This window comes from Dasypus novemcinctus, chromosome 26, assembly GCF_030445035.2.
Source record: "Dasypus novemcinctus isolate mDasNov1 chromosome 26, mDasNov1.1.hap2, whole genome shotgun sequence".
Lineage (NCBI taxonomy): Eukaryota > Metazoa > Chordata > Mammalia > Cingulata > Dasypodidae > Dasypus > Dasypus novemcinctus.
Genome location: NC_080698.1, coordinates 52463351 through 52481696, shown reverse-complemented (window position 1 = coordinate 52481696; position 18346 = coordinate 52463351). Strand labels below are relative to the sequence as shown.

Here is an 18346-nt window from a genome sequence, read left to right as displayed (position 1 = left end):
CAGAGTGTCTGGGCTGGGGGTGCGTTTCAAGGTTGCCCGCCGCCCCTCCTGCCCCAAGCCCAGAAAGGGTGCCTGCCCCGCCAGGGTCACACAGTATGAGGAGCAGTCCCCCACCCCACCCCTTATCAGCAGCAGCTCTGGCCTCGTGACAAATGCACCGGGGAGCAGGGACCCCAGCCAGGATTCACCTCCGTTTGGGTCAAATCTCCACCCGCAACGGCTGCCCCAACAGGTGGTCAGAGCTATTTTGGGAGGTTCTAGGAATAGCCTGTCACAGGGCGCTGTCCCAAGGCCCGATTTAGATTTTGGACAAGGCAGCCCCTGGTTTCTCTTAAAATGGCCTGGAATTTCCCGCCTGGGTGGGGTCCTCTGGATGTGTTCCCACCCCACCCCCCCACATTCTCCGAGCTGCCCTGGGAGGGGCGGCTGGTACTTAGGCAGCGATACAGCCGCCCCTGACGGCCAGTAGCCACGCCCGAAAGTCCCTCGCGGCCACTCTCAAGGCTGGACCCATTTCCCGGACAGGGAAAGCCGAGGCCCAGGCAGGGGAAACGCGGGGCTCGCCACCTCCCGAGACAGTGGGACGCCGAGGAAGGAAGAGCGTGGCGTCTCCCGCTCCCGGGGGACGCGGGGCAAGGGCTGTCCCCTCGCTGGGCCTCGGTCTGCTCATCTGGGAACGGGCACCGTGGCCCCCCTGCCTTCGCCCCGGGGAAGCCGAGGGCAGCGCCGCGCGGGGCTTACCTGTCGGCAGGGCCCCCGGGCCGCACGGAGGTCAGGACGAGCGGGCGGGACTTGTGGCCTTCTTCATGGGCACCTCCTGGACGAGGCTCAACAAGAGGCAGGAGTCCCGACCCACCCCCGGGCCCGCGTCCAAGGCGCCAAGCCGGCCTCCGAGCAGGCTCCCTCACTAAACCTGTTTGAGGACCTTCTGCTATTCATGACATCAACTATTAATCCACCCCCCAAAGCTGGGGGAAGGTATAGGGGGCGCCACCAAAGTCCTCTCGCCGTTAAATGGCTTGCTTCCCTCTTTCCCTTTTTGCCCTGGTCGCAAGGCAGCTCTGCACTTTGTTCTCAACTTCGGTTGCAATTTTCATCATTTTCTGGGACAACGTGATCTCTTAACTTCCCCAACATGTGCTTGGCATCATTTTGGTAAATTTTTAAATTTAACTATTGACTTAATAGTTCCGGGTTCTTCAAAGTTGGAAGCAAGAAGATATATACATATTTTAAATGCATTTGTTAAAGAAACGCAGAACACAAAATGAAATGAGCGGTAGCCCCTTTCCTGCCCCCCTGCCCCCGAAGGCAATTCTTCCACTGACCTCTGAGGACAAAGCCAAAGCTATTGCCCTCCTTGTAGAGAGAGACGTCCACTGTCTTTGAAATGATCGCCGGGTTGCTCTCAGGGGCTGGTGGCGATGGAGAAGGACTCTTGAGCCCCAGTCGCTTCTCCGAGCCGGCAGACGTCCCAGAAGCCGAGCCCAGGAGCGTGAAGTGACAGCCACAGAGATTACAAGGGGCGTCCTCCCCATTTTACAGACAGGAAAAGCGAGGTTGAGGGGACTCTCCTCTAAGGCCATTGACCGCCATCTAGAGAGGGCAGAGGGCCTGCCCAAGCTCACGCAGAGACGAGGGCAGATCTCAGGCTGAGGCCAGAGCCGGCTCAGTTTGAGTCCAGGCAGTTACCCGATTCAAGACTTTGGGAATTCAGAGTTAGGCTCAACTCTAAGCCAGCGTACTCGGGGTGGGGCGGTGGGGTGAGGGGAGTAGCGGGGCGGGGAACTATTCATTCAGCCAGTGTTCCCCAAACCTTCTCCCCTAAAGGAGAAGTATCTGGAAACGAAATATACAAAATGGCAGGGGATGACAAACAGGGCCCTGCCGCCTCCTGGTGACGGCGTACGACAGTGACGGGCAGACCCCTCCGGGAGAGGCAGGGGTGTTTGCGGCCAGTCTCCAGGTCCTGCCCACCCTCTTGGGCACGATCCCCCACCACCCCGGGCCTGGCGGGGAGGCAACTATGTCCACCCACGACCGAGGCAGCGGAGAGAGCTCCCCATCTGAGGGCACCCACCGGGCGGGGGCAGCTCATACTCCACCTCCAGCACCACGCGCTCGCCCACGTTCTTGAGCAGGGTGATGATCTCGTCGTGGCGCAGCCTGGTCAGGCGGATCCCGTTCACCGACCGAATGTAGTCGCCCACGCTCAGCAGGTCACTCCTGGGAGGGGGCGGGCAGAGCGCACGGCTTTACGGGGCGTGGCGCGCGGGCCGCCCCGACGGACCCCAGAGGGGGCCACGGAGGGGCCGGATCCCCGCCTCCTTCGCTGCTCCCTGATGCTCGTCCCAGCTTGCCGCGTTACTCTTCATTCTCTTCACGGGGACGTTTAGCTGCGTCTGCCTGTGCCGGGTCCCCACCGAGGGCCAGGGGGCATGGACAGGGAGGGTGACCACCGACTTCAAAGAGCTCACAGCCTAAGGGGGCTGGAGCGGTCAAAGGCCTGGGAGACCCGGCACGGTGCATGAGGAAGCGTGACACGGGCTGCGCAAGCAGAGCTGAGCAGCTGCCGCGGTCCAGGCTCAGGGAGGCTTTCCAGAGGCGGTGACCCCTGTGTTGGGTTTGGAGGGATGACTAGGAGTTTGCCAGGATGACATTATAGGGAGCAGGCAAACTGGGTAGAGGGAACTCATATGCAAAGGCCCGGAGGGGGCCATACGTCCTGGCGATGTGGGGTGCTGTGGCCGGAGCGGGGCGCAAAGGGGAAGTGGAGGGGCCGCAGCCTACGAGGAAGCCTCCGCTGGCGCCGATTCCCCTGCAGACACGGAGCCCTTGGGTGCTCCGGAAGCCATGGCCTGCCGGTGACGCCGAAGGACCCAGCTCCGTTCCCCCTTACCAGGGCCCACGGCCCCCCCTCCTGCGCCTCACCTGCCCGCGAGCCCCCCGGGCCGCACGGACCCCCTCCTGAGCCTCACCTGCCCACGAGCCCCCCGGGCCCCACAGCCCCCCCTCCTGCGCCTTACCTGCCCGCGAGCCCCCCCGGGCCCCACGGCCCCCCGTCCTGTGCCTCACCTGGCCGCGAGCCCCCCGGGCCCCACGGCCCCCCCCTGTACCTCACCTGCCCGCGAGCCCCCTGGGCCCCACGGCCCCCCCTCCTGCGCCTCACCTGCCCGCGAGCCCCCCCGGGCCCCACGGCCCCCCGTCCTGTGCCTCACCTGCCCGCGAGCCCCCTGGGCCCCATGGCCCCCCCTCCTGCGCCTCACCTGCCCGCGAGCCCCCTGGACCCCACGGCCCCCCCTCCTGCGCCTCACCTGCCCGCGAGCCCCCCCGGGCCCCACGGCCCCCCGTCCTGTGCCTCACCTGCCCGCGAGCCCCCCGGGCCCCACGGCCCCCCGTCCTGTGCCTCACCTGCCCGCGAGCCCCCTGGGCCCCACGGCCCCCCCTCCTGCGCCTCACCTGCCCGCGAGCCCCCCGGGCCTCATGGCCCCCCCACACCACCTGCCCGCGAGCCCCCCGGGCCCCACGGCCCCCCCCACACCTCACCTGGCCGCGAGCCCCCCGGGCCCCACGGTCCCCCCCCCCGGCCCCACGGTCCCCCCCCCGCGCCTCACCTGGCCGCGAGCCCCCCGGGCCCCACGGTCCCCCCCCGCGCCTCACCTGGCCGCGAGCCCCCTGGGCCCCACGGCGCCCCCTCCTGCGCCTCACCTGCCCGTGAGCCCCCTGGGCCCCACGGCCCCCCCCTCCTGCGCCTCACCTGCCCGCGAGCCCCTGGGCCCCACGGCGCCCCCTCCTGCGCCTCACCTGCCCGCGAGCCCCCTGGGCCCCACGGCCCCCCCTCCTGCGCCTCACCTGCCCGCGAGCCCCCCCCGCGCCTCACCTGGCCGCAAGACCCCCGGGCCCCACGGTCCCCCCCCCCGCGCCTCACCTGGCCGCGAGCCCCCCGGGCCTCAGGCTGGAGACCCTGGGCTTCCCGTCCTTGTCGGTGCCACCCGAGACGGTCAGGCCCAGCGTGCTCCCTTCCTGCTTGGTCAGCTCCACCATGGACACCCCTCGGAACTCCTCTGCCGGCAGATGGGGAGCTGGGTGGGCCGCGCGGGGCAGGTCTGGGCCCCCGCCCCGGGCTAACGAGGCCTGCTCCCAGGTGCTCCCGCTCCTCGCTCCAGACAGGTCAGAGAGGGTGAGGGCCACGTGCAGGGCCAGAGGGCCAGCGGGGTCAGAGGGCCAGCGAGGTCAGAAGGCTGCGTGCAGGGCCAGAGGGCCAGCGGGGCAGTGCCCACGCAACCCGACCCCCACCCAGGGCGCTGCCCCTCCAGGGCCAAGCCGGGCGATGGCCGGGCGGCCCCTTACCTGGAATGCTCTGCCGGCGGCACGCCAGGGCCCCGTCCACCCCTCCTGCGTCCTTGCCTCCCTTGGAGTAAGGCCCATCGTCTGCGGGCAAGAGAGGGAGAGCGGCCCCAGCTCAGCGTCCAGCTCCGTCCCGCCGAGCCCCCTCTGCTTCGGGAACCTTCCCGCTCCGTGGACGTGGCTCCCTCCTCTCGCCAGCTCCACCGGACTCTCTGCTGGGGGTGGGGGAATCCCCGTGGCTTCCCCTCCCTAGAATGGCTTGGTGCCATTTTTGTGAGTGCCTACTATGTGCCGGGAGCCGCAGCTGCTCTGTGACTGACCATTTCAACCACCCCGCCGGCGGGATGTTATTACAGGCAATATTATTTCACCGACCAAAAAGGAAGCTGAGGCTCAGGGAGGGACAACTCGTGTTCGACATCACACAGCTTGCGGCACTGTACGATTTGGATTAGAACCCAGGTCTGCTGACGCTACCATTTAGGGGTGGCCTTGCACACCTGCGGGAACGGGGAGCTCTCTCACACGCAGGCAACCGCTCCAACTCAAACTTGAGTGGGCCTGATGAAAACTTTCTTATGAGGATGCACTTTACAGTTTACAAGGCATATTCTCAGACATTCCAGGCAGCCCAAGTTTCATCTGCTTGTTGTGGTTTTTATTTGTTTGTTTTCAGGAGGTAGTGGGGATTGAACCCAGGACCTCGTACATGGGAAGCAGGTGCTCAACCACTGAGCTACACCTGCTCCCCTTCCTAATTCTAGCCAACGCTCTCTCATTATTTCTTCTAACATTGTTACCCTCCTCCCTCTCTCTTTTGAAAGGCTAAATAGATGGGACTTTGGACGTTCTCACCTTATCTTCCTGGAGTTTGGGAACTCAAGCTTCAGCAGATAGCCATCATCCTGCACCCCAAATCCTCTCCCACTGCCTTTTTATAGGCAGCTCCTCCCCGACCCTCGGCTCCAGCAACCACTGATCTGTTTCCAGCTCTATAATTTTATGTTCCACAGAATATCACACAAATGGAATCACACAGTACACAGGCTTTGGAGTCTAGTTTCTTTCACGTAATGTAATAATTTGAGATTCATCCACGCTGTTGTGTGTAGCTACTGGTGTTTTTTTTTTCCTGAGTCGTATTCCGTGAATGTACCAGTTTATCCATTCACCAGTTGAAAGACATTTTGGTTATTCTCCGTTTTTGGAGATTTTGAATAAAGCCATAACAAACGTTCACATACAGGTTTTAGTTTGGACATAAGTTCAAAATAAATTTCCATAAGTTCCCGGGAGTGGGACTGCTGGGTCATAAGGAAAGGATGTGTTTACATTACAAGAAACCATCAAGCTGTTTTTCAAAGCAGCTACACTATTCACACTGACATCTGTACATTACCAATGTGAGTGCTTGATAGGTATCAGTTTTTGTGTGGGTTCTCTTTTTTTGTTTATTCAGTCATTCTAGCAGGTGTGGAGAAGGATCTCACTGCGGTCTTGGTGAGGACTTCTGTGATTATTTGCCATCCATGCATCTTCTTTGGTGAAGCGTCTGTTCAGAGCTTTTGCCCATTTTTAAATTGGGTTGCTTCTTTTCTCATTTTTATATATGTCTTTATACATATGCTGAATACAAGCCTTTTGCCAGATACAATAATCTGTGTTTTTGTAAAGCCCTCTCGGTGATTCTGTCACTCAAGTTTGGGAACCACTGGTAAAATGAATGCATATTTACCCAACATCTACTTAAAACAACTATGAGCACATTCTCATATTTGCTCCACTTATTTTCTTCTATACCGAAATATTTTAAAGCAATCCTGGACCAAATGAAATTTTCGCCTCTAAAATTTTCAGTTGACACCTCTGAAAAATAGGAACATATTTCCTACCAAACAAAACTACCATTACCACACCTTACATTGTTAAAGTAATTCTTTAACTATTAACCTAATGCCCATGCCATATTAAAAAATACCATCGCAACTCCTTATGAAATTAAAATAATTCTGTAATTATTAACCTAATGCCCACTCCATATTCAAATTTCCCCAGTTATGAGTTACTAATTTCAATAATTACATTTTTAACTTCTAGAAACTCTGTTGGGTTCATTTGCTTATCTCCTTGCTCTGTTTTCTTATTTCATTCTTTTCCCACTGTTCCTTCAATTTATCACTTTAAATAATTTAAATATTCTGGATGATTCTATTTTTCTACTGAGAGGCATTTCTGCAGTTTGGGGGTGTCTGGTAACGCTCCCTCGTGGTGGGTCGCCCCCTTGTGCGTTTGGTGATTTGGGGATCGCGAGCTCGTCTTTACCTGTGGGAGTTATTCAGCCTGGTTGAGGGCAGGTGCCTCCAGATTCCAGAGAGATGGTGCAACTCCCTGCCCTGGGTGCCTGTCACGCCAGCATTACCCCGAGTCCACTGTTCATGTCAATTTATTGGTTCATGAATTCTGGAACGATGGGTGTAGGGGAAATTCTAAGCCTCAGCTTAGAAACAAGAGACACACCCTGGATCACAAATTCTCAAAGGAGAGCCGGCAAGTCCCAGGCTAGACCGACCAGCCTTTCTTGCCTCCCTGGTCAATGGGTGGGTATTTCCCTCGTCCGCGTCTCCCTGAGGGTATAGCTCCCAATGGGTAACAAGGCGTCATCTCCAGCACCCTGGACTCCAAAAACCCAAGTCCTTGGTTACCCGACCAGCAAACACCCCCACTCCTGCCGCCTCCCCCGTTGGGGGGCCCCAGCATCAGCTTACACTCATCCTGCTGGTTTTTACTTTTCTCATTTTTTTTTAAAGATTTATTTTTTATTTATTTCTCTCCCACCCCCACCCCCCCCGGTTGTCTGCTCTCTGTGTCCATTCGCTGTGTGTTCTTCTGTGACCGCTTCTATCCTCATCAGCAGCACCAGGAATCTGTGTTTCTTTTTGTTGTGTCATCTTGTTGTGTCAGCTCTCCGTGTGACACAACTTCCTGGGCAGGCTGCACTTTCTTTCATGCTGGGCGGCTCTCCTTATGGGGTGCACTCTTTGTGCGTGGGGCTCCCCTATATGGGGGACACCCCTGCATGGAATGGCACTCCTTGCGCACATCAGCACTGTGCATGGGCCAGCTCCACACAGGTCAGGAGGCCCTGGGTTTGAACCATGGACCTCCCATGTGGTAGACGGACGCCCCAACCACTAGGCCAAGTCCGCTTCCCTCTCTTCATTTTTTTGACTGGAAATACACCAAATCTGTAAATCAATCATGGAGAATCTGTGTCTTTACAACACCAAGTCTTCTGATTGATGAATATAGTATATTCCTCCATTTATTGTTGTCTTCCTTCATTTCTCCCAAAAAGGCTTTTATAATTCTGTAATTTAAGGGTAAAAGTCTTATATCTCTCATTAAATATATTCCTAGATATTTGAAGTGTTTTAATGCTACTGTAAATTGTACTTTTCTAATTCTATTTTCTAATGATTTGTTGTTGGAATATAAAAATACTATTTTTTTTTTTGGATTTTCGGCATGCATAATCACATCATCTGGCACAAAGGACAGTTTTGTTTCTTACTTTCTAATCGTTTATTCTTTTCATTTCCTTTACTTGCCTTATTGCACTGGCCAGGACCTCCCGTACAAAGCAAACAGCTCTTATCTCATTTCCAATTTCGCCCTCCTCATCTGTGATGCCTGGGGCTCTCCTTGCTCTCCCACAAGTTCATCTGTTTTCCAAAGGAGTCTGCAGCCAGAGGTTTCCCGCTCACCTGCTCTGTGACCACGCTGGGGCGCCCACCTCCCTGCAGCGCCCCCTTATTTCTTTTTTTTTAAATATGTTTTTTTTTTTTAATTTATTTCTCTCCCCTTCCATTCTCCCCCCCAGTTGTCTGCTCTCTGTGTCCATTCACCGTGTGTTCTTCTGTGACCGTTTCTATCCTTATCAGCGGCACCAGGAATCTGTGATCCTTTTTGTTGCGTCAGCTCTCCGTGTGGGCGGCGCCATTCCTGGGCAGGCTGCACTTTCTTTCGCGCTGGGCGGCTCTCCTTACGGGTGCACTCCTTGCGCGTGGGGCTCCCCTATGCGGGGGACACCCCTGTGTGGCACGGCACTCCTTGCGCACATCAGCACTGCACATGGACCAGCTCCACACGGGTCAAGGAGGCCCGGGGTCTGAACCGCGGACCTCCCATGTGGTAGGCAGACGCCCTAACCACTGGGCCAAGTCTGCTTCCCGTGCCCCCTTGTTTTACGCACTGTGCATTTCCCAGGTTCTCCTCCCCATCCTGTCAGGAGAGGGGACGGGAGCCCACAGCACGCGCCATCCAGCGCCATGCACGCCGCGCACGCACGCTCATGCATTTCTCTCCACGGGCCTGGGGGGAGCCAGGTGCTACCCTCACGCCCCGCTGCCGATGAGGGGCCTGGGGCTGAGCCAAGTCTTCTACCCCGCCCGCCTCTGCACAGAGCAGGGCCAGGCCCCAGGCACCCTGCTCTCCCAGCTCATGCCCCGGCTCTGTGACCAGGTTATTGTGTTCACACTCCTCTTAGCGCTGGCTGAGACGGGCGGGAGCAGGTGCTAACGTGACATGTGGCAGGCCAGGAGATGGGCAGGCCCCCCGCTGCTCAGGGGCCCCCTCAAGCACCACGTGTACCTCACAGGCTCTGGCCCTTCCCCAGGCCCCTGGGCCTGCCCGTGCACCCCCATTGCCCTTGGAGAAGAGCCCTCCTGCTGCCTCCGCCCCTCTGGCCCCAGCTTGGCCCAGTGTTAGGAGAAAGGGCCCAGGGGCCAGATCCTGGCTCTGCCACTGGCTGCTTCCCTGAGCTTCATGGTCCTCATAAAACCTAACTCACAGGCTCCCTGTCTCCCTTCCTTGCTCCTTGGAGATGCAGTGAGGAAGGAGGGCTGGGGAGGTGTTGGCCCCCGCAGGTGGCAGAAGCCACTCATCCCGCTCCATCTAGGTCCTACTCTTAAGGGTGAGAATCAGATTAGGGGTCAGCCATGGTTGGGGCCAGACTGGGCCAGGATCAGGGCTCAGTCTGGGTCAGGATCAGGGCTCAGCCAGGACCAGGATCAGGGCTCAGCCCTGGCCAGGATCAGGGCTCAGCCAGGACCAGGATCAGGGCTCAGTCTGGGCCAGGATCAGGGCTCAGTCTGGGCCAGGATCAGGGCTCAGCCAGGACCAGGACAGTACTCAGTCTCCGACAGGGCTTCTCACCCTCAGCACGGCTGGCTAGTCCCCTGTGGGGGGCCCTCATCTGCACTGCAGGGTGTTCAGCAGCCTCCCAGGCCTCCAACTGCCAGGCACCCCACCCCATCGTGACAACCAAGTGTCTCTAAGCATCAGCGAATGTCCACTAGGGTAGCCACACTGAAAGCAAAATATGGAGTAGGGTGGACTTACTGCTATTCTACTATAGAACTATTGAGACCAGTAACGGAAGAAGCTGTAGCATTTACGTGGAGACAGTGGCCACGTAGTTGCTGAGGGCTGGGAGAGGGAGGAAGAGGTGTGATATGGGGCATTTTGGGGACTTGGAGTTGTCCTAAATGATACAGCAGGAACAGATGCTGGACCTTATATAGCCAGCCTTAACCCACTGAATGGACTGGGGGAGAGTGTAAACTACGGTGTAAACTATAACCCATGCTGTGCAGCAGTGCTCCAAAATATAGTCACCAAATGCAGTGAATGGGCCACAATGATGAAAGAGGTTGATGTGGGAGGAATGGGGGGTAGGGAGTGGGGTATATGGGAACCTCTTATATTTTTAATGTAACATTTTTTGTGATCTACGTCTCTTCGAAAAAATACAATTAAAATAATTAATTAATTAAAAAAAGAAAGAAAAGAAAGCCACTGCTCTAAAGTGAGGTCAGGGCCCAGCCTGGGTCAGGGTCAGGGCCCAGCTTGGGTCAGGGTAGGGGCTCAGCCCGGGTCGGGGTCGGGGCTCAGCTAAGGTGAGGGTCGGGACTCAGCCCAGGTCGGGGATCAGCTAAGGTGAGGGTCGGGGCTCAGCCCAGGTCAGGGTCAGGGCTCAGCCAAGGTGCGGGTCGGGGCTCAGCCCGGGTCAGGGTCAGGACTCAGCCCAGGTTGGGGTCGGGGCTCAGCTAAGGTGAGGGTCGGGGCTCAGCCCGGGTGAGGGTCGGGGCTCAGCCCGGGTCAGGGTCGGCGCTCAGCCCGGGTCGGGGTCAGGGCTCAGCTAAGGTGAGGGTCAGGGCCCAGCCCGGGTCGGGGTCAGAGCTCAGCCCGGGTCAGGGTCGGGGCTCGGTCAGGGTCAGGGCTCGGTCAGGGTCAGGGCTCAGCTCAGGTGAGGGTCGGGGCTCAGCTAAGGTGAGGGTCAGAGCTCAGCCCAGGTCAGGGTCAGGGCTCAGCCCAGGTCAGGGTCAGGGCTCAGCCCAGGTCAGGGTCAGGGCTCAGCTAAGGTGAGGGTCAGGGCCCAGCCCGGGTTGGGGTCAGAGCTCAAGCCGGGTCAGGATCGGGGCTCAGTCAGGGTCGGGGCTCAGCTAAGGTGAGGGTCGGGGCTCAGCCCAGGTCGGGGTCAGGGCTCAGCCCGGGTCGGGGTCGGCGCTCGCCTGAGTCAGGGTCGCCGTCCCCTGGGGTCAGGGTTGCAGCTCCGCCTGGGCACACGGACGCCCGCGAGCCTTTACCATTCGCAGCTCTAACCACCGAGGAATCAGCCCGGCTCCCAGGCCCCCTGCTCGGCCAGGTTCCCTTTGCTTGCCAGAAGCCGGTAAATAACAAATCACACAGTGGTTAGGCCCAGAACCCTTCCCAGGGCCCCGGGGCTGGGCCCCAGCAGCTCTGCTGGCCGCCCCCCACCCCCAGGCCCAGCCTCCCATCAGGCGCATCCCATTAAGCCTAATGCCTACCATTAGAGTTTCCTAAGACACACTTCATTTAGATTTAACAAGAGGTTTCTGAGCTAATAAAATTAAAAAGACAGGGTGCTATCAGCGGTGTGACGGTGAACGTCTCCGGTACTTCATGTGGGCAATCCTGGAATTAAAACTGTCATATCCCGTGCAAAATAGATTCTGCCGCTGGAAAATCCATCACTCGCCTCGGCGGGCCGGGGAGGATGGAAGACGGGCTCGCTGCCTCCAGCTTCACAAGTCCTGGAGGGCAACGAGCGCTTAACAAAACGAAGAGGAAGCGAGGACCTTGCTCCCAAATTCAAAGTAGTAAAATTCCAAAGAACGGGACTTGGAGCAACAGGTGCAAGGTGGAGCCTTAAGCCCTGATTTTGAAAACGAAAGATTCAGAAACTCAGAGTGAGCATCGAGGGTTCCCCAAAGCAAAGGAGGCGTGACGTGGCTGCTAAAGGAGAGGACGTTTCCCCGGGGGCTGCTCGTGCTCCAGGTCTGTTTTCGACGAGGCCTCTCTCCTCATCCCAGGGTCCAGCCTTGGTCCCAGTGAACCGCTTTCCGGGGCAGGAGGGCGGGAACAGTATCGGTGCCCAGTGGGCCTGCAGCCACGCCTCGGGACGGCTGCGTGCAGGGCTCCATTTGGCTCAGCCCTGAGTGGCCCTCACACCTCCCTCCTGCAATTCGATGCCTGCTCGGGGGCCGCGTGTCCTGTCCCCCCGTGGGGCTCGGGCTGGGAGCCATCTCTTCTCCCAGCTGTCAGGGGGAGCCCCACCGTGGGCTGCAAACCAAGGGCATGCGGACGAAGAGTCGGTGGGCAATAAGCAAGGCCTCGCGAGAGGTGCTTCCTGGGGAAGGCATGCGGCTTTAGGGTGTGGCCTCGATGACCATTCTCGAGATCAAGAGGCCACTGGACCGGGGGCAGGGGAGGGGGTGGGGGTGGCAGATAAGAGGTTTCTGGAAAGGCGCCCGCCGGGCATGCTACCCAAGTTTTGCCAACGCCTGTTCAGAGGGGACCCCCAGTTCCCCTGGAACAAACATTCCCGGGTGGCGGGAAGCCGCAGCCACTTTCAAATCAAGAGTCAGAGCAAGGCCAGAATGACCAGTCGGCTGTGTGATCTGAGCCTCGATTTCTCCACCTGTAAAATGGGCAACTATCCCCGCAGCCCTGACTCCACCTGCCTGTGTGTTCTCCCAGGTTTGAGACATTGGGGGGATTACTTTATTTATAGAAATTCCAAAAGAGTTAAGACCCCCCACCCCAGTCCCCCTCCCATAGAGAACACGCTCGCACTCTCCCTCCCTCTCGTTTTTGTTCTGGGACCTGGTAATTATATGCTTAGAGATGAAAGCTTTTCAAAAACATCTTTCCCACCAATTTTCAGCTGGAAACATGCATATAAAAACAGAGATATTTTTATCCCTGTTTCCCCCCTCCTTCTCCGCCTTCCAGCAATGGGCAATTATGAGCTTTTGCCTTCAGTCAATACGTCCTGTAAGAACTCGCTTCAGAGAGAAATTCATTTCCGCCTATTGCCAGCCAGTCCCTGGCAAAGGAGGAATTGGAGGGGCGGGCGAGCAGGCAGGGGGGACGCTGTGTTGGACGTGGACTTGTACACGGCCGCTGGGGTGGAGGGGTGGGTGGGCTTCGCTTTTCTCTCCTTTCTCTGGGAGTTCTTGCTAATTTGCCTTCATTATCTCGTTCTCCCTGGGCCCCAGGGAACCACTGAGCTTTGACAAAGGGCGAAGGAAGCCAGCCCCTCGCCAGGCTGCTCTTGCAGGGTCGCCCAAGGGGGCACAATAGGGCAGGGGGGCTGGGCGGGGCTGAGGGAGCAATTGGCACCTGAGAACACGCCCCGGGGAATGCAAATGCCCAAAGGCGGCCTTGGGACCAAAGGGAAAGGACCACGAGGACAGCAAGCCACAACAGGGGCAGGCGGCCACTGCAGCATCCTGGGGCCGGGGAGGGCAGAGGGTCTCCCGGGATGCCTTCACCGCTGCACTCGGGGGCCCCCGCCATCGGAAGTTCCCCAAGGGGCGTGGCCGTGTACCGCCTCAGCACTTCCACCAGGTAGGCACCCAATCCCAGTTTGATTGCCCCCACCGACAGGCAGCTCACTACCTGGAAAGACGTTGTTACGGTGGAACAAGAAGGGCATCAGGCCGACTTTGCATTCTGATTCTAAATCTGCTAACTGGCTAAAGGATGTGGTCCACGCCACTTCTCTGAGCCTCTGCTAAACGGGGGTGCTACTGCCCACCTCATGGGTTGATAGGTGATTGTTGGCACACAGAAGCTGAGAACATAGCAGTTCTCTTTCTGCTTCCCTTTCCTCACCTCTTAGAATGATTTTCTAGGTTAATAATGATACTAACACCTATTGATTAGGCTCTGGGTACTGTGTTAAGTACTTTGTAGCATTATCTCATTTAAACTCCACCACTTTCTGGGATGGAGTTTGCTCATTATTCCTATTTTACAAAACAGGAAACAGAGGCCCAGAGAGATCAAGGGAACCACCCGGGGTCTCACAGCTCATCAGTGGCAGAGCCAGGTTCAAGCCCAGGCTACCTGGCTCTGGAGTCTCTAAGAGGCCTGGCCCTGCCCTCCGGGCCCTTCCTCTCTACTCCTCCCCAATCCATGACAGTCCTGGGGGGGACCCCAGGTAGCAGCCCCTGCCCCTCTGGGCTCTCCTCACAAAACAACACCCCTCTGGCCATCGCGGCTGGAACAGAGCAGACAACTGCATGGAGATGCTACGACGCCCACTCCAGCCGCCCTGGGCCACTACCAGGCACGGCCTCATCCCAGGGCCTTTGCACATGCTGCTTCTCCCAGCTGCTTACAGGCTGCTCTCCTAATTCCAGTCCCATAAGCCCACACCTGACAAGCCTCCCAGGAACCCAACCTCTCCCCATGGGGAGATGAGCTTGGCAAGAGCGAGCCCTGGTTCTTTTCAACACACTTTTAAGGGAAACAAGAAATGTTATCAATGGATTACAAAATTAGAAGGCTGATTCATTCAGCGCCAAGAATTGCAAAAGAAAAATGAAAACAATAGCAGCTGCGTGCTGGTGCTGGGCGGCTCTGACCCTCGGCGGCGCCTGTTCCAAGCCCGCGGTGCGTTCACGCGTTCGCTTCTCCCGAGAACGGCAGGAGGGCGTGCACTGCTCATCCGCATTTCCCAGAGGAGGAGACCGGGACGCGGGGGCGGTGAACGGACCGGCCCAGGGCCGCTCGGCCGGTAAAGCAGAGCGAGGCCTGGCACCCGGGGCGCTCTCACCCCGGCAAACCCTGTGCTCAACCCCAGGCTCTGCCCTCTCGCTCCGAGCAGAAGGGCGAGCACAGGGGTGCCCCAGAAGGCACCCCAGGAGGCCCCAGGTCAGGGCTCAGCCCCCACAGAGCCTCACGGGGAGGGGTTGTCCAGGGCCTTCGCGGGCCAGTTGGGAGGCCGCCCCTGCCCCGCTGGAGTCCACTTCCGAGGGGTGCCGGCACGCGGGGGCCAGGGGGACGGCCTCCAGCCGAGGCGTCCCCTTCGAGTTCGGGGTCCACGGGCCCCGCTCCGCCCCTCCCTTCCTCTGAAACCAGCCATACCCAGGAGCGGGGCCTCAAAACGGGGTCACAGACGAAGGGATTTTCTTCCCCGGGGGTGGCCGCCTGGCCGTACCTGTCCGCACAGGGCCTCCCGGCCTCAGCTGCTGCCCGCCCCTCCGTGCCCTCCACCCCAGGCCACACAGGCCTCCTTGCCGCCCCGCGTGCCGGGCACAGTCCTGCCACAGGGCCTTTGCACTGGCCGTTCCCTCTGCCCCGGTAGCCGTGGACTCCTGTCCCTCCCCGCTTCCAAAAGCTCGCCGGAACACCCCCATTCAGCCTGTTTTAACTTACAAGCACCTCCCACAGCACCCATCACCTTACAAGCACCTCCCACAGCACCCATCACCTTACAAGCACCCTCCACAACACCCATCACCTTACAAGCACCTCCCGCAGCACCCATCACCTTACAAGCAGCTCCCACGGCACCCATCACCTTACAAGCAGCTCCCACGGCACCCATCACCTTGCTTCCTTGCTGCATTTCTTTACAGCCCTCAGCGCCATACGACAGTTCATCTTCTAAAAAACTTACTTAATTCCCATCTGCCTGCGCCTACTAGGCTGTCAGCTCCAGAAAGGTTGGGTTTTGTCTGTCTGGTTCACTGCTGTGTCACCAAGAACACTGCCTGGCATACAGTAGGTGCTCAGTAAATCGTTCTTGAAGTCAACTTCCATTCACAGGTTAGGAGAACGAAGATCAGAGGGGCGTCACGAGATGCTCAAAGTCACAGAGGCAGCAAGAAGCAAAGGCAGGACGGAAGCCCCCGCCTCCCTGCCCGGGCCCTGCTCGCCCCAAGGGTGCAGCCCCCCGTGGTGTGGGCCCAGGGGTCCCCCACGACCTCAGCCCCTGCCGCATGCAGGGCCACCTCGAAGTGGGCCACCCAGGCCACGGCAGGGGGACCCCGCACCCCACCAGGCTTGAGGCTTCCCAGGCCCCGGCTGGGCCGCCAGAGACTGCTCAGCTGCCAGCAGGCCTGGGGAAACTGAGGCATCTCGGCGGCCGAGGAGTCCAGGGAGAACTATCTTCAAGGCTGGGACATGAACACTGGGTTTGGGGCTTCCTGCCAACATGTGTTTGGGCCTACTGCGCGCCCGCCCCTGCCAATCAGAGACGTTTCACAGTACCCCTTCCTGCAGGGACTCTGGGTGAACAGGGCAAGCAGCCGAGAGCTGGACTTGCTGGGGTGGGGCCTGAAAAGGACCCGCTCAGACCCGGCTCAAATCCCGGCCCTCGGACAGAGGCGCCCTGCGAGTGGCCGACTGCTCGGGGCCTCAGTTTCTCCCCTGCCAAGCGCGATGGGTTTGCCCTTGCCACTAGCCCGGGGGTGGCCCCGCGACCAGGCCCGGCCCATCAGAGGCCCCGTGACTGCTTCAGGGACGGGCACGGGACCCCGCTGAGCCAGCGAGAGGCGGCCCTGGGCCTGCGGCTGGGACCTGGGGAAGAGGGGCTCTCCCCCGAGGGGCGGCCGGGCCGGCGGACGCCGCGCTCTGAGGAGGCAGGGGCCCGCTCAAGGGGAGGAGCCTTCTAGAAAAGAAGCCAAGCTGGAAAGCAGCACAGCGAGGGACAGAGAGCCCCGAGTCCTGGTGATACGGTAAAATCCCCTGGATCCTGCCGGGCCTGATCCGCCGCAGGACTTCTCTTAAAAAAACAACAGCAGCCTTCATCGCTGACTGCAGCGAGGCAGGAGGGTTCTGGGACCCGGGAAGGTTCTAGGGTAGAAACGACAACGGAGATGGAGAGGGTGCGGGAAGTCGCCAGCCGGTCAGGAAGGGCCTCGAATGCCAGGGTAAGGAGCTGGGACCACATCTGCAGTTCAGCCAGGTCTGTCCTAGGGCAGCATGGGGTGGGGCGGGGGCCGAGGTCCGCCGACCCCTGCAAGGACAAGTGACTCCCTTCTCCCGGGGCCGGGACCCCAGATGCTTGAGCCAGGGCAGCACAACCACCTGGCGCTTGCCGGGGCGTGGAGGAGGCACGCCGGCTCTGTGGGTTCGGAGCCCGGCTTTGCCAAGTCTGGCTTGAACCGTGAACCTTAAACGGTTACTTCCCATCTCTGTGCCTCAGTTTCCCCACGTGATAGAATCCAACTTCCAGTGTGGCTGTGAGGATTCAGTGAGAGAGTACATGGAAAGAGCTCAGAAGAGAGCCTGGCCCGGTCAGTCTCAACACCCACCAGCTGCTAACATTAACATTATATTTTTGGGGGGCCCAGGGCTGGGCCCGGGGCGCAGCCCATCCCTAGCCCTTTCCACAGGTGGGGAGCCGGGAGCCCTCGGAAGCGGGGCGGCAGAGCTCTGCTGTTGGGCTCGTCTGGGTCCCAGTCCTGCCTCGGCCGTCCCTTCTCTGAGCCTCAGTTTCCCCATCTGGCCGATGGACTTTCATTCCTACCCTTGGGTGTGGCACCAGGAAACGCCCGACAGAGGCGACCCCGGGGCCCGCAGCGAGGGACAACGCTGTCCCCTGCTCCTGACCAGCTCCCCGTCGAGCAAGATCGTGTGGCTGCCCGTGACAGACGAGCAGCCGTTCCACCCCAGAGCCCCCGGTTCAGCCCACCCAGGAATGGGGGCAGCTTGGCCCCGGGCCAGCGCTTCTGCCCCCCCTGGCTCGCTGAGGTCCCGCCTCCCACCCACGACAGCAGCCCCTCCGCCCTGCCCCGCCAGGCGGCTCTCGCTCGCACACCACCGGGACGGGGAGCTCACTCCCACCACACGGGCTGTGCCGGGCTCCGGCAAACGCTTCTGCTCAGGCTGGGGCGGCGCCTGCCCTCTGGAGCTGCGGACCCACCTGCTCCCCGCCAGACCCCCTCCCACCGGCTTGCCCAGCCCCCCGCACTCTCCCCACGCCCCGGGTCTCCAGGGAGGGCGGCAGCTCCGGAGGGACCGGGCGTCAGCGCCGTCACTCTGCCCGCTGGCCCCCCGGGACTCACCCGCCTCTCCAGGGGGCTCCCGACTGAGCCCGCACAGCATGTCCGCTGCTGTCTCCCACTGCCCACCGGCTCCCAGGGAGCCACCTGCTCCGTCCCTCCCTCGCCCTTCCCAGGGAGGGGCCGCGGGGGGGGAGCGCCCGCCTCCCACTGGCTGGGCACGGAGTCCACCCACCGCCGCGGCGGCTCCTCCGTTTAAAGGGGACACGGCTGTCGTCGCGGCTGGCTCCGGGACGGGGCCCAGCAGCCCTCGACCCCACGCCCTGAGTCTGGACCTTTGGAGCTGGCACGTCCGGGGTCTCCCCCAGGAGCCCCCAGCCGACGAGCGGCGGGAGACCCGGGTGCCAGGTCCGGTGCCGCTCCTAACTAGCCCCCCAGAGCTTGGCAAGGGATGGTCTCTCCGGGTCTCAGTTTCTCCATCTGGGAAAGGGGAGGGGCGCCTACTCAGCTTTATTCTTTGAAAGCGGCCGATGCCAAGAGAAACTTGCACAGGAGCCCAGGAGGTAGAACCGATCAAAGCAAAGCCTCTCTGACCACACGAAAGAGGCCAGGGCGTCTCTGCAGACCCCATGTGGGAGCCCCCGGGGCCCTTCCAACACCTCCCCCGGGCCTCAACT

At 59.9% G+C, this 18346-nt stretch overlaps 1 protein-coding gene across 4 annotated transcripts in view; it reads right to left on the bottom strand.

Annotated features, from left to right (window-relative positions):
* Window positions 1-18346, bottom strand: part of GRIP2 (glutamate receptor interacting protein 2) — a 61169-nt gene that overhangs the window by 26572 nt on the left and 16251 nt on the right. For 3 of the 4 annotated variants that reach the window (XM_058288115.2, XM_058288118.2, XM_058288117.2), the window contains exons 2-6: window positions 4351-4431; window positions 3929-4064; window positions 2081-2226; window positions 1329-1415; window positions 742-817 (exon numbers count right to left, since the gene is read on the bottom strand). In XM_058288115.2, coding sequence (XP_058144098.1) covers window positions 742-817; window positions 1329-1415; window positions 2081-2226; window positions 3929-4064; window positions 4351-4431 — 526 coding nt within the window. Of the gene's footprint in view, window positions 1-741; window positions 818-1328; window positions 1416-2080; window positions 2227-3928; window positions 4065-4350; window positions 4432-17732; window positions 17814-18346 lie in introns of those variants that run through there. The other variant, XM_058288116.2, reaches the window with a different exon arrangement.